The sequence below is a fragment of the Alexandromys fortis genome, unplaced genomic scaffold, assembly GCF_014885135.2.
Source record: "Alexandromys fortis isolate MF-2015 unplaced genomic scaffold, M_Fortis_MF-2015_v1.1 scaffold_98, whole genome shotgun sequence".
NCBI classification, from domain to species: Eukaryota; Metazoa; Chordata; class Mammalia; order Rodentia; family Cricetidae; genus Alexandromys; species Alexandromys fortis.
This window is the reverse complement of record NW_026068002.1, coordinates 69,273-87,670: the sequence shown is the minus strand read 5'-3', so window position 1 is coordinate 87,670 and position 18,398 is coordinate 69,273. Positions and strand designations below refer to the sequence as shown.

At 37.7% G+C, this 18,398-nt stretch overlaps 1 protein-coding gene across 7 annotated transcripts in view; it reads left to right on the top strand.

Annotated features, from left to right (window-relative positions):
• Agfg1 (ArfGAP with FG repeats 1) overlaps positions 1 to 18,398 on the top strand; it is a 46,799-nt gene that overhangs the window by 11,441 nt on the left and 16,960 nt on the right. For all 7 annotated transcript variants that reach the window (XM_050161037.1, XM_050161036.1, XM_050161035.1 and 4 more), the window contains exons 2-5: positions 1,930 to 2,023; positions 12,438 to 12,553; positions 16,192 to 16,354; positions 17,035 to 17,191. In XM_050161037.1, the coding sequence (XP_050016994.1) occupies positions 1,930 to 2,023; positions 12,438 to 12,553; positions 16,192 to 16,354; positions 17,035 to 17,191 (530 nt within the window). The remainder of the gene's footprint in view (positions 1 to 1,929; positions 2,024 to 12,437; positions 12,554 to 16,191; positions 16,355 to 17,034; positions 17,192 to 18,398) is intronic.

Below are 18,398 nucleotides of genomic sequence, written 5' to 3'. Positions count from 1 at the left end.
CTCCCACTCAGAGTTTCTCTGTGTAGCCCCTTTCTGTCCTGGAACTTGCTCTTGTAGACCAGGTTGGCCTCGAACTCATAAGAGATCTGCCTGCCTCTGGCCCCCAAGTCCTGGGATTAAAGGCATGAGACATCAATACTCAGCCTATAGTTTTGCTTTTTAAATTGTGTATGATGTAAGTTTCTTTACTTAAAAGTCTCTTGGGTAACATTTTTTTTTTTTAAAGTCTGTAATTACTGCCATTTTTTCTCTTTGCTTGTCTGGATCACAACATTTATTTCATTTCCACATGAAGATAATATTCTCATTTCCTATGGAAAGTGGTTTTAATTTAATTTAAAGTCATTAAAATTTTGACTGTTTCTAACTGTAGATTTTATTTTCTATAGTTCTATTAAAGTAATTTATTGGATCTGAAAAATCCCAGCCATTATCTCTTCAGATGTATCTTCTTCATTCCTTCAGCTCTGTAGCTGTAGAACTGGTCTTAGATGTCCGTTAGGCTTCTTAGTTATAGTTTTCCTTTGTCTTTATGTTACCTTCTGTCTTCTACTTCATTAATTTTATGTTCAGGTATGTTTATTTTTTATTTTTTTGAGACGGAGGTTTCATTATGTAGTCTAGGCTATCATGGAACTTCCTGTGTAGATTAGGCTGGTCTCAGATTTTTAGAGATCCACCTGCTTCTGCCTCCTGAGTGCTGGGATTAAAGGCGTGCACCACCACGCCCCAGCCTTTGTTCAATTATGTTTAATCTGCTTTTTAAACTGGTTTGTTGAAAATTTAACTTTCACGTTTGTAAGTTTTCATTTCAGAAAATTGGAATTTGAAAGGTGTCCCTCCTTACCTTTCCCACTCCTGGAGAGATAGCTAGAAGAATGTGCTATTCTTGCAGAGGGCCTGAGTTTGGTTTCCAGCCCATTACATTGGCCTGCAGCTCCAGCTCTAGGGATTCCTATGCCCTATTCTGGCCTCTGGCACCTGCACTGGCATCTACATACCTTCCAGTCACACACATACACACATTATTACAAATAAAATTAAACAACGAAACCGAAAGAGTGTCTTGTCTGACTGTCATACTGTTAGAAATACTAAATACCTGTGTGGGGGCTTTGTAAGTATTTTATTTTACATTATGAACTTATATTTTTCTGGCCAGTTGCTTTGCATAATATAGTTCATTCTTAGTTATTTGTTGCTGATACTGTTTTTTATTCTTTAAAATTTTTAACATTTATTTTGGGTATGTGTGTAGGTGTGTGTGTGCTGCACATGTGTGGAGGTCAGAGGTCATGTGTGTGTCTGGTGGGAGTCAGCTGTTTTCATTATGTGAGTTCCAGGGGTTGAGCTCTGGTCACCAGGGTCCTGCCCTGCTGAGTCAACTCACAGCCACATATTTTTAACCTTAAAAAATCCCCTGCCCAATGCTTACTTCCTCTCACTTTGCTACTTTGCCTCTCCTTATTTCAGAAAAGCCTTTACTTTTCTATCTTCCTTGTAAAAATCTTTTAAAAAGAGTTTATCTGGGCCAGCTACATAGAACAGTGGGTAGAGATGCTTGCTGCCAGGCCTGATGACCTGAGTTCCGTCTTAGGACCTGCACCAAAATGTTGGAGGAGAGAACTGACTACTGCAGATTGTCTTCTGACCTCCACACATGCTGCTCTGTGGGGACAGCATGTGTACCTGCTCACAATATATATAATTTTTAATAAAAATGAAAACTAAGTGTAACTCAAAGGCTTGTTATGGCTGTTTGAATGCTAATGCTGTGTAGTCTAATTAAATTTACTTTGTATGATAAGCAATAGTTTAATATTAAATCTGTTTATGGAATGGAAATACTTAGAAGTTTAAGTATACTAAAATGTTTTGAATAATTTAAAAATAAGCAGTAGTAATTTTGTAAAATATTTTATCTTTTAGGAGAGGATTAAATCCACCTCACAGGGTGAAGTCTATCTCCATGACAACATTTACACAACAGGAAATTGAATTCCTGCAAAAACATGGAAATGAAGTAAGTATTTTGCAATTTTTAACTTGGTTGCGGTCATTTTAATATGATTTAATAAGTTGCTTAAAATGATGTATCCTTGTCTCAGTGTTATTTTTGTATTCTGTGTTTAGATATGTATTTAGATATTTCAGAAAGTTCCTATTTGATAATGCATTTGGAATTAATGCCTGAGTGTTTTACGTAAACCTAGGTACTTAAAACTTTACTTAGAGGTAAGACATGGGTATTTGAGACTTAGCAGTGTTGGCTGTAGAAGGCAGTTTGAGGGGAAGGAGGGAAGGAGAAGCGCCAACTCTGTCACGCTGCGCTAGTTACGTGATGAGCTCTCAAGACCTTTTCCATCCTTTCTAACTTACATCTTAATTAGGTGTTTGTGATGTCTCCTGCTTAGCTAGGTTGTGAAGGGCAGCACAGTGTCCTAGGGAACTGGTTCCTGTGACCTCTAATGGGCTCTCAGTAATGCCATGCTGTTGGCTTATTTCTTTTTAGATTTGAGTTTTGTTACTAATAAAAGTAGTGATCTATTGTTGTAAAATGGGTGAAGTTAATAGAGCATGGAATTGCTTTGTTTTGTTTTTGAGGGAAGGTTTCAAGACAGGGTCTCGCTATCTGTATAGCTCTGTCTGTCCTGAACTCTCTCTGTAAACCAGGCTGGCTTTGAACTCACAGACATCTACCTTCTCTGCCTCAGGGACCAGAAGTGTGAACCACTATGCCTGGAGGGAATGCTTTTTTAAATCTTGGTAAGGTTGAGTGGGTCTAGCGTACCATTCTGGTTGCTTGTCTGTAATCTTAGACACAAAAGACACAAAAGAGGTTGAGTATTAAGATTTTATTGGTTTTAGTCACCTCTTAGTTCATTCTTAGAAAATGTATGCAAGAGTATTCTCTTTCTTCTCAAATGTTTTAGAATGATTACTTGAAATTTTTTACCTAATCAGCCAAGCATTGTTGTTCAGACGTAAACCCAGCACTCAGAGATAGAGGCAAGAGGATCCGAAACTTAAGGTTACCATTGGATGCTTACCAAATTCTGCACCAGCCTAGTCTGCATGGGACTCCTGTCTAAAACCAAAATGGAATAGAATTATTTGCCTACTGTGATACACATGTATTTTGTTTCTAAAATGTTGAAGAGTGAATTCACAGTTGTGAACTATTCTAAAATACATATTTAGAGGAGAGACTACACTTTAAAGTTTCTCAATTTGGCCAGTGATGAAATATTTTGAGTTAGTAGATGATTTGAGTACCGTATAGAAAACTACAAAGCTGGATGATAGGGCTCACCAGTTAAGAGCACATACTGCTCTTAGAGGGACTTGTGTTCAGTTCCTGTCACCCAAGACAGGTAGTTCACGGCTGCCTAGAACTCCAGCTCCAGAAGATGAGGTGCCTTCTTCTGATCACCAGGGCACTGTGCTCTATTTGTCTTGTTAGTTTGCCTGATTATTCCTACCCCTCAATCTTTTTAAAAAAGGTGACATACTTAAACACATATATTTAGGCTTAAAATGGCAATGTCATACATTCATACATTGAACATGAATGAATTTATGTTTGGAGATGAGTGATTCTGAATCAGGAGATCAGAAAGCATATTTTTTTTTTTTGTAATGTTCCTACGTCCTCTCTGATCACCATGCTTGAGTTTTAGTGTGCTGGAGGGAGTGTGTTTGATTGTTGTTACTATTGGAAAACATTGTTAATTTAATCTGGAAAACATCATGGATGAATGATGTATAACTTGTAATAATGTATTGAACAGAACTCCCCTACATGCCATGTGCTATTTGCGATCACTCAAACATTTATATAATGGGAAGCATCAGCTGGGTGGTGGTGGTGCACACCTTTAATCAATCCCAACACTCAAGGCCATCCTGATCTACAAGAGCTAGTTTTAGGACAGGCTCCAAAGCTACAGAGAAACCCTGTCTTGAAAAACAAACAAAAATTAATGGGAAGCATGTATACAACCATATGCACATATAATTTATTCCTGTGTTACATGTATTACAGATGTATACATGTTAACTACTAAAGAAAACTATGTGCCCCACCCAGAACCAATGGGAAAGATTACTAAGATTCAAGGCAAAAGGCATGGAAACATGAAACCCTCAATGTATTCATCTAGGGAGATTATCCTGTGTTTCAGAACTTGGTCAAGAATTGTTCACTATTTTGAAAAATTATAAAACTAATGGTTATAGTCATAAGTGAAGTACCTCTGTATTGGGCTGCTGATGACTATAATGAACAATTAATACTGGTACTTTAAATATGCAGCATGGACAGATTATGTCTTTAGTTTCTATAGATAGGCTTTATAAATTATTCAGCTTTTAAGTGTGTTTAGACTCTCACAGAACAGGAGCAGATGTAGTGGAGTATATAAACCATAGTCTTAGGGCGTGAGATGCCAGATGGTGAGGCTATACATGACTCCACTGTGTCTATTTGCTGTGTTTTTGGCCAACAAATTACTTCACATACTTTTTCCGCATCTTATCCTGAAGCTCAGTCAACTTTTTGACACTGTAATAATTACCTGAGAAGCCTGTGAAGAGTAAATATTTACTTTGACTTTTAAATTTGTTTTTGTATATATGTATTTATCTTTTTCTTTAAATTTGGGTTTTTGAGAAAGTTTCTTTGTAAAAGTAACCTTGGCTGTCCTGGAACTCAATCTGTAGACATGGTGGCCTTGAACTCACAAAGTACATCTTTTTCTTTGTTATTTGTGTTTGATTCATCACCTCCCTCCCTTTCTGTGGGGGGGTGTATGTGTGTGTGTGTTGCTTGTGATGGTCCCAGGGCTTCATGCATTCTAGACAGTCTACCAACTAAGTTATGCCCAGCCCCTTCCAGTCTTCATTTTTGAAAGTGATTTATTAATCACCTCCTTTATTCAAGGCACTGTTATTGAGTGCTAATGTTACTGTGAACAGAGCTTGTCCTCAAATGCTAAGCATGGAGAGTATGTCTTTAATTTTGATAAGTACGCTTACATGAGACATACTCTGATAATTTTTAGCTGTGCAATGCATTATTGCTAACCCTAGGCAAAGGCACATTGTTATTCAGCAGATTGCTTTGATTTAGCCTTTCTGGTTTCCTCCTGAGCTCCTGGTGGCCACCATTCTGTTTTAGGTACCTTATATAAGGGGAATCATATAGTGTTTGTCTGTCGTAGACAAATTATTTTAGCTTTTGTTCTCAAGATTCATCGGCAGAATTGTTGAAGAAATATGTTTTAAGGAGGTAGCAAAGTAAATTTAGAGTGTGTAAGAAATTCTTGATTGTAATGAACTGACTTATCTGATAAATGGAAGCGATGCATAACCACTAGGGATGATTGGAGTGGCTTCTTGTCTCCGAGCTCACTTTCTTTACTTTATATTTTTGAGATGACCTCACTATATAGCCCAGATAGAACTCTAATTCCTTTTTAGCTCAGGTTGGCCTCAGAAACCACAATGATTCTCTCTCATCTCTGCATTTTGAGTGCTGGAATTATAGGCATGTGTCTCCATGACTGCCTACTTTATCTGAATTTTTATAACTAGAACCTATTTGAAAAAACTAGTAGCTAACCTTTCCATATTGAGACTAGAAAAAGAAATATTTGGTTTTTATTTCATTGCCACTAATTTATGAAGTTCGTGACATAGGCAAATCATTTTTTCTCTTGAGCATCATTTTCCTTTGTAATCTATAATGAATTCTGTATTATTTATTGTCCGAGGCTAGAAGAACTGTATTTTAAAAATTGATACATTATGATTCTGTAAGCTGGCACTTTTATGTAGGAAGATACTTCTCTGATTGATTCCTAAGTTTAGAAAATAATTATCACAAAGGAACATGGTGTGCTTTGAATAGAATGTAGTATACAGGGAATTTTGCAGAAATCTTTCACTAAAAGCAAACAGGAATTACTGTAAGATACTGTCATTTAAAACTGCCCTATTTCCCCCTTGATAGTACCATGCAATGATGTCTGTTTGCCTTCAATGAAAGACTTCCTTCATCTTGTAGCATTGTTTCCGGTGTGCTTCAGTTATTCTCTCCAAATGTTATTCTTGGATGCTTCAGTGGTGTCGTCATTGGTCCATGTTGTTCTTATGTCAGGAATCATCAAGAACCAGCAGATGTTTTCTATGAAGCACAAGATGTAAATATTTTAAGGTCTTTGTTGGAACTGATCAATACATATATTATAGCATAAACTAGTCAGACCCTAGGAAAGCAAGTAGGCATGGCTATTTCAATAAAACTTGGTCTATAAAGAAGACCATAGACCAGATTTAATTCACAGGATGTGATTTGCTGACCTGTGTGGCCTATATATATTGAGAATTTGGATCACTGAATTTATTTCTGCCTAAATAAGTTGGGAAGCTAATGTTCTATCTAGGTCAGTATACATATTTTAGGTGGTACAAAGGAGAAAAACTTCACTTTACAGATGCTGCAGGGAGGTAGCTTTTTAATGCTTTTGCCTTGTGTCTTGTGTCTTGTGCCTGCTGGTCCTTAAGGTGGCAGAGGAATAATAGTGCATTAGACACGAGGTTCTTGCATCGTGAAATATTCTCTTAAGAACTGTCACATAGAGGCCATGAGTAAGTGACGCTTTCTACAGTGTGTATCCCATCTGGGATTTCATTTTCCATTTGGATTAGATGGGCAGGGAGAACTTGCTGAGCAGTGTGTCTGGAAGGAGCAATCAGTTCTACAAGATTATCTTTGAAGAGTTATCTAGGGCCTGGATGTGTTGGGTCTCATTAGTCAGGATTAAGTACTTAGATTTTTTTTTTTCAATGAGGTCATTATAAGGTAAGGAATTCTGTGCTATAAACTAAAAATGAAAACAAAACCCCAGGAGAAAATAAGGAAGTTAGATTTGTCTCTCTGAAGCCTCATGTTCTCTCACATGATTATACAGCTGGGTTATAAATCTGTGTCCCTTGTCTGCACAAACTGTTTCTGCTTTTTTTTTCACTCAGTTGTGTATGCAGTGATTCTTCCTAGCACATTATAAAAAAACCAAAATGTTAAGGTGGAATATAATGTTTTCTGAAATGTATATAAATGTAGAACTGTTTCTTTTTCATGAGATGTGGGTCATAATGGTGATCTTTTTTTTGTCTCTGCAAACGTTCAGTGTATATATCATTTGAATACTCTATCGCTGAGGAATATGTATGCATATTAGCTGGTAGATTAAAATACTAGCATAGTCATGTGAGTTAAGCTTACTGAGTGCGGAAATGTTTATATTGTATTTGCTTTGCTATTGTATTTCTTGGACCATGATGTACTTGGAGTTTTTCTTATTATAGACTCCTTCTTACTTGTGTTTTCATTTGTTTTGTATTTGAAACAGGGTTTCACTATTTAGTCCTACCTGCCCTGGAACTTAATATGTATGCTATGCTAGGCTGACTTCAAACATAGAGGATTCACTTGTCTTTGCCTTTCAAGTGCTGGAATTAAAGGTGCATGCTACCACATCAGTTTACCTTAGGTTTTTCTTGGGAAAGGGATGGGCAAAGTAATAAGTTGGTGATAGACTGGACTGTATCTGAGAGGTAGAGAGCTGGTCTGTCCCTGTGCACAGGACCCTGAGTTTGATTTCCTAACCATGGGGATGAGGGTTGGTAAGAGAACTGGGTGTGGTAGTTAACATCAGTAGTGCTATATGCCAGACTGAAACAGGAGGATTGCAGGTTTGAAATCAGCCTAGGCTATGAACATCACCCTGAAAGTAAGTAGATAGAAGTTGGCAGTAGACTTTTGTATAGGTTCATAGTAACTATCTAAAGAGTTTCTAATAGCATTTCTTCTGTAACTAATACTTTTTACTCTTTAGGTTTTTTTCTGTTTCTAAAAAGTTGGAATCATGTATTTATGAAATTTTTAGCGTTTACTTAAAATTATTTAACTTTTTTGTGTTTATGGGCAATATTATTAAATGTTTTATTATGGATTACCATTGGAAGGAGACAGTACTCCATCTCTATCTAGAAGACTGAAGACAAAAGACATTTTGAGGATGTTATTTGTAGAGATGGCTTATTGAAAAAAAGATGTTCCAACTCCTCCTGCTCTTTTCTCATCTAGAAGTGAACAGAATCATACCACATTGTTTATTCCTTTCATTAACAATAAATATTTGTTTTGATAAAGGGGAATATGTATGTTGGCATTTCTGTACATTTTACTTTCCTTGAGAGGATTAAAAGCAGTAATGAGTGATCCTGTCCTTAGTGGACCTCCATCTAAAGCTTGTAGCTGTTGTAGCTCTTTCCTACCTTCCCCCTTTTTACAAGTGTTTGAGCATTTATGACATGGACCTGTATGTTCGTTGTCATGTTTTATTTGTTTGTTTTCTGTATCAACAACTGTCATCCCTGTTCTTGGAGCTCTTTAGTTTCAATGGCAAGCCTGCCTGGACATATACAAGGAAGGAAGCCTTTGTTTCTGGTCTCTGACTGGGTTCTACTGTTGGCATGATTGGATTTCTGCAGCATGGTTGAATCCTTTAAAGAGCTTACCATAAGGTGGTCTGGTTTTTGAGGCTTTGTCTTGTGTTTTATTGCAGTGACTGGTGGAGTGCTGGAATGTTATGTTTTAGCTCAGTGGTTTTCAACCTATGGGTCGTGACCCCCCTGGGGGGGGGAGCAGGCGTCGAATTACCTTTTCAGAGATCACCTAACACCATCAGAAAACACAGATACCTATATTGCAGTTCATAACAGCAGCAAAATGAAGTAGCAGGTTTTTTTTTTTTTATTTTTTTTTGGTTTTATAGTTGGGGGTCATCACAACTTGAGGAGCTGTATTAAAGGGTCATAGTATTAGGAAGGTTGAGAGCCACTGCTTTAACTTGAAGTTTTCTTACAGCCAGTCTGTGCTTTGCAGTAGCGTCTTGATTAACTTCCAGTCCACATTGAGTGTCCATTTACCAACAAACTGACTGATGAAGTATACGTTACACTCTGTTATTGGTGGTCATGGTGGCAATTCTAAAATGAGTGTGCACTAGAGGGAAGAAAAATAACTCAAAGCTTTACAAACTTCGTTGGCGATTATCAGTTCATTTTTTCTAGATTTTATTTTTGATTCTTACCTAAGAGTGGTTTTAAGTCATTTTGTTTATTGAAAACTTATGGCTCAACTTACAAGCATTATAAAGATTAAGAAGTGTTTCATGAGGCACATACTTAAGAGCACATCTAACATGTGACAGTTTGTAGTGAGCTTTTTTTGTAAAAGTACAAAGCAGTTTGCCTTCAGTGGAGGTTGAATATTGAAGACCACTTAGATTCTGTCTACAGCAGCAGGACTAAAGGTGGACCTAATTTCTTGAATTCCTGATAAGACTTTTTTATTAGCTGATGCTTATCTAATCACCCACCACTGAAGATTTCTCAAAAATAGCACAACACTAACACTCTTAGTACATAATTGACAGGTGTGTTAACTTATGGAACATGCCCAGTATCCATAACAAGGAAGTCCCAGTATTATTTACATTTTACATAAGAAGACATATCAGACAGCTAGCAAGAGTTGGCTGAGCTAGTTCAGACTGTCATCCACCATAGCCAAGTTAATTAGTATGATTATCCACTTCCTTTCTACAAAGATCATCAGAACTGATCTCATTATGTGTTGAGTCCTTACAAATGATAGCTTCTAGGGACCGTTATTATTCTTCAGTACTATTTCTATCCCACACCCCATGTTCCTCATGTTAACAGATGTTACTGCTTTGTGTGTCTTCTTGTCACAATACTTGTTCTTTTAGACTTTAACTCCTTACGCTTTTCTTGCTGTCTCTGAACTCCCACCAGTGTCCACATGGGTCATTTCCACAGCCCTTGAGTCCTCCACCTTGTCTCCAGTGGTCCTGCATCCCATGTTACATTTCCATCGATAACTCTCACCTCCCAGATTTGGAATTTAAGGATTTTGCTGTGTGACCCCCACTGATCCTTATTCGCAGTCTTTTCCTATGAAGCTTAACTACAGTAATTACTAGAACCTTCATTCTACTAAACACTTTGTCTTCCTCTTTTTCTTGGCCTAGCTTAGAGTCTGTGGTCTTATACCCCACCCCCTTTTTATTTAGCCAGAATCAACACTGTGCTTCTTGTGTTCTTAAACAAGTGCATCCAGGCTGCTTTCCCTCCTGCCGGCACCAGCACACAGCACTACCTGCGGTTGTAATCAGCTCTCTGTTCCTTCTCTTCCCTAAAGGGGAAAAAAAAAGTCTTTTTTTTTTTTTCAGTTTAGTTAACAGAAAAGAGACTGCTATTAGCTATCAGCCAAGGCTTATAGAGAGCAGTTTTAATATAGTAATGGGGAAAAGATTGAACTTCTCAGGGACCAGAATGTGAGGGTGTAGTTCACCAGGAGGCAAAGTGGGGAGTTTTTTTGATGTGTTGGGAAAGCTTAGTGACACGTTTTCTGACTAAATATGACAAATACTTGTTTCCTTATTGGTAGAAAGAGTACTACATGGAGGCCATTTTAGAAAATTAGTATACAAACGCCACCTGCCTGCCAAGACTGGGGAGGTCAGAGGACAACTTTCTGGAGTTTTCTCGTCTTTGGTCTTTGACAGTGGTTTTACGGGTTGATTTAGGCTGGCCCCAGGCATTTTTACTGGTGGGCTGTGCCTCTCTCCTTTATCTTTGGTGATTTCTCTCCACCAGCATAGTTATCTTGAAGTTTCTCTACCACCACATTGTTCCTTTTATTTGCTGTCTAGTATTCTGCTTAGGCTATTGCTATTTTGTTTTTTGAGATAGGGTATCCTATTGTAGCCCTGTCCGACCTGGAACTCACTCTGTATACCAGGCTAGCCTTGAACTCAGAGATTTACCTGCTTCTGCCTCCCTAGTGCTGAGATTAAAGATGTGCACACACACCCCTTCCCCCAGCGATATCTGCAGGTTGTTTATCCTTCACCTCTTATACAAGATTTATTCTTTCCAATTTGGACTTTTCAGTGAAGCTGCTGTGAAGAGCTGGGAGTGTGCTTTCGTATTTCGGGGGCAGATACCTCCAAAAATGACTTATCATAGGGTAGCTCAACTGCCTTCTATAGGTGTTGCTTCGTTTTACATTTGGGAGAGTTTTAGTTGCTTAGCATCACAAGTACAGTCAGCAACTTCCATAGTGTATTTATTATGTGTCTGTATCCTGTGAGTGTTTCTGCCATCGGTTCTCAGTGGCATATGGTGTTACACTACTTACCTGCAGTGTGAACATCTTTGGTGAAGTGATTGTTTAGAGCACCCACGTTGTGTGTGTTGTTTATTTTTCTTTAATTTTTAGTTTTGTTTGTTTGTTTTGTTTTATTTTTTTCACCAAACAGGGTGTTTCTGTGTAGCCTTGACTGTCCTGGAATTCTTTTGGTCAGGAAGGCTTCAAACTTGCCAAGATCTACCTGCCTCTGCCTCAACAAGTGCTGGGATTAAAGGCGTGGGCCACCATTACCCCGCCCCATGGTTTTGTTTGTTTACCTTTTTTGTGTGTAGTGTTTTGTTTCCCTGTATCCCTGCAGGCCAGAAGATCTCATTACAGATGGTTGTGAGCCACAATGTGGTTGCTAGAACTTGAACTCAGATACCTCGGAAGAGCAGCCAGTACTCTTAACTTCTGAGCCATCTCTCCAGGCTCAGGTTTTATTCTTAGCAGTTGTATTCTTAGAGTTTCTTACATTCTTGATTTGAGGGCTTTTGTAGTTCTTTAACATTGTATTACTTGGTTCTTGTCTTTTTTTTTTCCTTTTTAAGTTTTTTCAAAAACAGTTTTACATTTTTTTGAAACCCAACTTTATGATTTTTCTCTTTTATAGTTCTTTTTTTGTGTCTCATTTGAGTAATGACTCATTTTATTTCTATTCAAAAGAGTTAAATGTCTCAGACTGCTGTCTGGATAAAAAAGCATGTTATAAGTCTGAAATTGTTCTGCTTGTATTTATATTATTGTTATACTTTATTAGCAGACTGTTCACGATTTTGGTAATTGTATTTTTTGGGGGGTTGGATTTTAGCTTGCTAAAAGACCCCTAAAATTGCTGTTGATGAAGTTACTGTTTTATGGGTAAAGGAACCAAGGTTCCCATAGATTATTTGACTGCTATGGTTCACAGCTGGTGATCGTGTGAAGACCAGAGAGCCCCAGTGCTCTCAGGTCTAATTTGCTGCTTGTTTTCTTAGGAAGTTCTTTATAGGCTGTTGTCCTGCAGCATATGCAAGTCAGTTTAGATTGCTGGCAATATCCTCATGGAAAGCAGCATTGTTAGAAGCTTTCCAAAAGCAGCAGAATTCTCCCTTTAAATTTTATTAAATGAAGAGATTGAATGTCACATGTTTTTCCCTTCTTTCCTAAGGTCTGTAAACAGATTTGGCTAGGATTATTTGACGATAGATCTTCAGCAATTCCTGACTTCAGGGATCCACAAAAAGTGAAAGAGTTTCTACAAGAGAAATACGAAAAGAAAAGATGGTGAGTAAATTGTTTTAAAACCTCCCAGACTACAAGTATGAGTGAGAAATGATTGACTCTGTTAAGATAGACAGGTGGAACAGAAGGAATTATTGATGGTTGGTGGGTACAATAGCCTCATTACTTTTTGACTTTTCATTAGATTTGGTTTCCAGAAACCTTTGCTTGTACTTTTATCTCCATGTATCTATGTCTAGTAGCGAACAGCCTTTCATTACCATGTCAAGACTTCTGCCCAGGAAAGCCAGTGATCTCTACTAATTTCTTCAGATGTTTATCCTGTAATGCTTCTTTCCTTACATTCTTTAGTTTTTAGTGTTTACTGAGTAGTATTTTCAGTCACTGTTAACACAGCTCTTGTGTAGTAGTAGTCTTTCCAGTTAATTATGTCTTGCTGCAAGTCTTTGCTCTAAATATCTCTTCCTACCCAAGAAATTAGCTTGCTGGTTGGGGCAAGAAGGGAAATTTTACTCCTTCTAAACTACACTAAAAGTATGGGTTGTAACTGTAGAGCTAATACTCAGTATTTGGGGCTCCTCAGCTTTAGCTTCATAAGATAACTAAGTACAGAGAGTTGAGGATCAAAGGATAATTGGGAAGCAGATGGACTCTTGTTTCTTTGAGGAAGAGTATTTTGACCCAAGGAGTGATGTAGTCAAAGGTAGTATTGGTGGGGGAGAGTTTCCTGTGGCTTATGGGACAGATATCTGTGAACAGTAACATTTGCTCTGAGTTACACATCTGTATAAGCTGTATTTCTTAACATTGTCTTGTAAGTTTAGATTAACTAGGACTAGATTAACTAGAACTGGATGCATTAGGAATGACAAGGTAGAAATCTATCAGTAAAATTTTAGTTCAGAAAGAAAATATTAGAAGGTCCCCAGGGTAATAGTTAAATATGGTACACAAATGATTTTTTCTATTTTAGTTTTTTGAGACAGGGTTTCTCTGTGTAACAGCCCTAGCTGTCCTGGAACTTAGAGATCCTCCTGCCTTTTTCTCTTAAGGCATGTGCTGCTACATGCAGTTTGTTTATTTATGTAATTTTACTTAACTCCCCCCATCTTTTTTTTTCTTCGTAGACAGGGTTTCTCTGTGTAGCCAGCCTGAGTGTCCTGGAATCCACTCTGTAGATCAGGCTGGCCTTGAACTGAAAGAGAACAAAAAAAAAATTTTTTTTTAAACAAAAGCCATCATCCTTTATCGTTCTTGTTCTTTAGTTTCTAGGTTTCCCAGCCTATGGATAAAACTGTTCTCCTTGAGTAGTCCCACCTTGGCTGTTGCCTTTTGCAGCAGCGTTCATTTTCAACAGTTCAGAAAGTCAGTTAGGAGTTAGCTAGCTGCGATTTTAGTGAGCTTAGCTCTACCTGCAAAGAGAAGCAGGACTGTGAGAAAGAAGGAATGTGAAAGATGCTGGTACAGTCAATTCCTCTCCCACAATTTTAACAGGAAGTTCTTTCTTCAAACCACAGTCTAAAAATCCTGAAAATCTCAAATAATTGCGTTAATTTTCCCCCTTTTTTAATAAACACAGTAGTCATACGTAAGACTATTATAGATACAAGCTTTCTAAAAGTGATGGGTTGGTCTGGGCAGTGGTGGCACATGCATTTAATCCCAGCACTTGGGTGGCAGAAGCAAGTGGGTCTCTGTGAGTCTGAGGCCAACCTGGTCTACAGAGTGTGTTGAGGATAGTCAGGGCTACAAAAAAAAAAAAAAAAAAAAAAGACTAGAAAAGTGATGAGTGGAGTGGTGTTGGCCATTATCCTCATGAACCAGAATCTGCTCACCTGCCTCGTGCCGCTGTAACATGATCAGAGAGCAGTGAAATGGTTTGGCACATGGTCTGACCAGTGGCCACTTAGGCAGCCTTCCTAAGAACGTTTGTTGTAGGAAGCAGCGCAGCAGGGATAAAGTTGTATGAAGTTTTGAGATGGTTCTTTTCACTTAGATATACATTCTTTAAGTGGGGGCAGATCATTTTAGTCATAAACTATTATTTGCCATATCTTGTGAGCAGAGTTGTCCATACCCAAGAATTCATATACCACATTATTGAAGAGCATAAAAGAGTGTTTTATTCTCAGATCATATTCTGTATTTACCTGATATGGCTAGTTTAATTGTTTGTGATTGTTATATGGTTGGATAATAGCTAATACATTGGTAACTAATTCTAACCATACTACAAATATGTTTAATCCCCACAGCAGCTTTATAGGTTAATTAGTAATAGGAGCAGCGGGCCGCTTCCCACCACCTGGCTAGCTCTACCCGAAATAATTACACGGAAACTGTATTCATTTAAACAGTGCTTGGCCCATTAGCTTCAGCCTCTTATTGGCTAACTCACATCTTCATTAACCCATTTCTAATAATCTGTGTAGCACCACGAGGTGGTAGTTTACCAAGAAAGATCTTAACCTGCATCTGTCTGTCTTGGAGAGGAGAATCATGGCGACTGACCTCACTGCCTTCTTCCCAGCATCCTGTTCTGTTTAGTCCACCTACCTAATTTTCTGTCCTATTAAAGGGCCAAGGCAGTTTCTTTATTTAATCAATGAAATCAACACAAAACAGAAGACTCCCATATCAGGTGAAAAAACGGAAGCATGGAGTTGAAGTTAGTTTACCTAGAGGTTTCACAACTATTGAGTGGTGGGGCTGGGATTTGACCTCTGTCTCTGGGATAAATGCTTTTCACTTAAAGTTTTTTTTTTTCCCCCACACCTTCGTGAGATGGTCAATTAGAGGAAGGTGGGAATACACCTGAGATTATAGAGAACAAAAGTTGCCTTGTAATCCCTTTTCTAGAGATGAGCATTGCTGGTGTTCAGGCATCATATTTCTGCATCCTGCATTCTTTTTCTCCTTCCTTCATTCCCTCCCCATGTCCTATTTATCAGACCTGAAAGACTTGTTGAGTCACTTGGGTATCTATACTTGCCAAAGAAGGGGATAAGCTATGCAGAATTATATACATTTTAGAATAATGTATATAATATTTTTTGCTATACAGATATTTGTGAGCTTTGTTTCTCAGTTTTTAAAACTAAGATGGCAAGAGTAATATGTATATCTCTATATATGTTAATTGCTTGCTAAGGATAGATCTCTAGAGTAATATGAAGTATAGAGCATACCTACATATGTATTTCCATTAGATAGCAACTAAAAAATCATAGTTCATATAGATCAGAGGTGAATAATGTATTGATACACATTTTCATTTGGTTTTAGTTTTCATATTCTTTTATGACTTGATTCTTTTGTCCACTTTAAAGTGAAGTTCTTACTTTTAATAATACACATTTTGGGCCATTAATTATGTGTTTCCTCACCATTTCATTTATCTCGATATTTATGATCTTAAAACCTTCTCACTTTAAAATTTACAGTGTTAGCTGTTCTTTATGATGATTAACTGTAGGTCTTCTGTCTTCAAAACAGCAGTTGCTATAGTGTATTCTTTGAGTAATTTCAGGTAAATAATAGTCTTAACCTGCCAATTCTAAGTGCCATCTTTTCAAGTAAGATTATTGTTGCAAGAGTGTTGTATAAAATTTAAATTTAATATTTTAAATACGACTTCTTCAAATTTTTCTTAGCGGTCTGTTCTAATTTTCACATTAAAGGTATGTTCCACCAGAGCAAGCCAAAGTGGTGGCATCGGTTCACGCATCTATTTCAGGGTCTTCTGCCAGCAGCACAAGCAGCACGCCCGAGGTTAAGCCCCTGAAATCTCTGCTGGGAGACTCTGCACCAGCACTGCACTTAAATAAGGGCACACCTAGTCAGGTGAGGGGTTGATAACTCTTAAAAAAGATATACAGAGGTCTGAGTGCTAAGAACCTTTAATAGTGGGTCTGTGTGATGTAAAATACGTGAAGATTGTTTGACATGTGATAGGAATGTGTGGTTTTAGTTTTGCCATCTTTGTAAAGATGCTTAGTTTTTCTGTCTTTAGTGTCCAAGTCTGGTCTGGTGACCAGCATAGTCAGAAGAATAGTCTCTGTGGTGCTTTAACAGAAAATAGTAGGATTTTCTATATACCTGATTATGTAGCATGCTTGTTATCATTGAAATGCACACAGCTTTACAGTGTCCCTTACTCCCCAAACTGAACAGACTGAAACCATTTATATGTTGATACCTAAATATTTATTTTGTTGTAGATAATGTTAGGACTGTGTTACTGTGCAGCATTGTTACACCATACTGTATATGAATGGTTTTGAAGCAAAGTGCTACAGATTAAATCTTGTGCTTCTGAATAAATCCTTCTGTTTTCATAAGACTTAGAGTGGTAACAGTGAAGAACTGAGTGAAGTAACCCTTCCTGTGTAGAAATGCTTTTTCAGTATAATGAATTGAAGATAGTTGTATGTAAAACTTCAGCAGATCTTACTGAAAGTCTTTATAGTGAATGCATAAATGTTTATTTTAGAAAACACCATGAGTAAGTAATGTGCTTGTAGTCCCCAGTTGTAGGTCGCTCTCAAGGGCAGCAACAGGAAAAGAAGCAGTTTGACCTTTTGAGTGATCTTCTTGGCTCAGACATCTTTGCTGCTCCGGCTCCTCAGTCAACAGCTACAGCCAATTTTGCTAATTTTGCACATTTTAACAGTCATGCAGGTATGTCTTTTCCTGATAACTTTGCCCAGGATATGTGTAAATCACCCAGAAACATTAATTGTTTATTATCATTGGTCACCTATGAACATCATACCATATAGACATATAACCATGGTACTTTTAGGGGAACTTCTTAGATAGGTTTGTATGTAGCTCAAGCTGGCCTTGAATTTGCTCTATGCTAAAGATGACTGTAAACTCGTCCCACCCCACCTCCTGAGTGCTGAAATTAAGGATGTAAACTCTACTGCGCGCGCGCGCGCACACACACACACACACACACACACACACACACACACACACACACAGGTTTTGAGACAAGGATTCTCTGTGTAGCCTTAGCTGTCCTGAACTCTCTGTAGACCAGGCTGGCCACAGAAAGAACTTTATGTAACACAGGATGTGACTTCTTTCCATGAAAAAAAAAAGGAAGAGATTTTTTATTTTATTTTCATACTTCTTTATATTATGTGTGTGTGTAAGAGAGTGTGCACATGGTGAATATGTGGAAGTCAGAGGAAAACTTGTAACAGTGTTTTCTCCTTTTTCGTCATGTGGATCCTGGGGATTAAACTCAGGTCTTATAGGCTTGGTAGCTGGTGTCTTTACCTACGGAGCCCTACCAACAGTGTGGCCTGAGAGATGTTAATGTGTTTGTATATACTACCTTTTTATTATGGAAAATTACAAATACCAGATGTAAATGTGTAATGTAACTTAGGTATTACTCTCATGTCACTAGTACTGTTTAATAGATTTTAATACAAATTTTAGACATAAATATTTTGTGTCTATGTGCCCCCTCTCTCGTGTCTGTTCATATCTGCACGTACCTTCTAGGTCAGTATCAATTGTCTTCATTCTCTCTTCACTTACTTTAGTACAGGGTCTCTCACTGAACTTAAAGTTATCCAGCTGGCTAGTTCAGCTGGCCAGCAAGCTCCATCTACCCAATCAGTGGGGTAACAGACACATATTACTGAACCCAGGAGGGCATCTGATTTCAGGTTCTCATACTTTCGTAGTAGCTACTTTGTTGAATGAGAGTCATTGCCCAGACCCTAGCATTTTCATTGTTAAATATCACAGTATGTAGTAGAATCGTTCTAAATAATGATAAAAGTTAGTGAGTATTCAAATTTTCATTCCAGTCAAATTTGTGTTTGTATATATAGTATATGTTATGTATATGTATAAACATATTCAC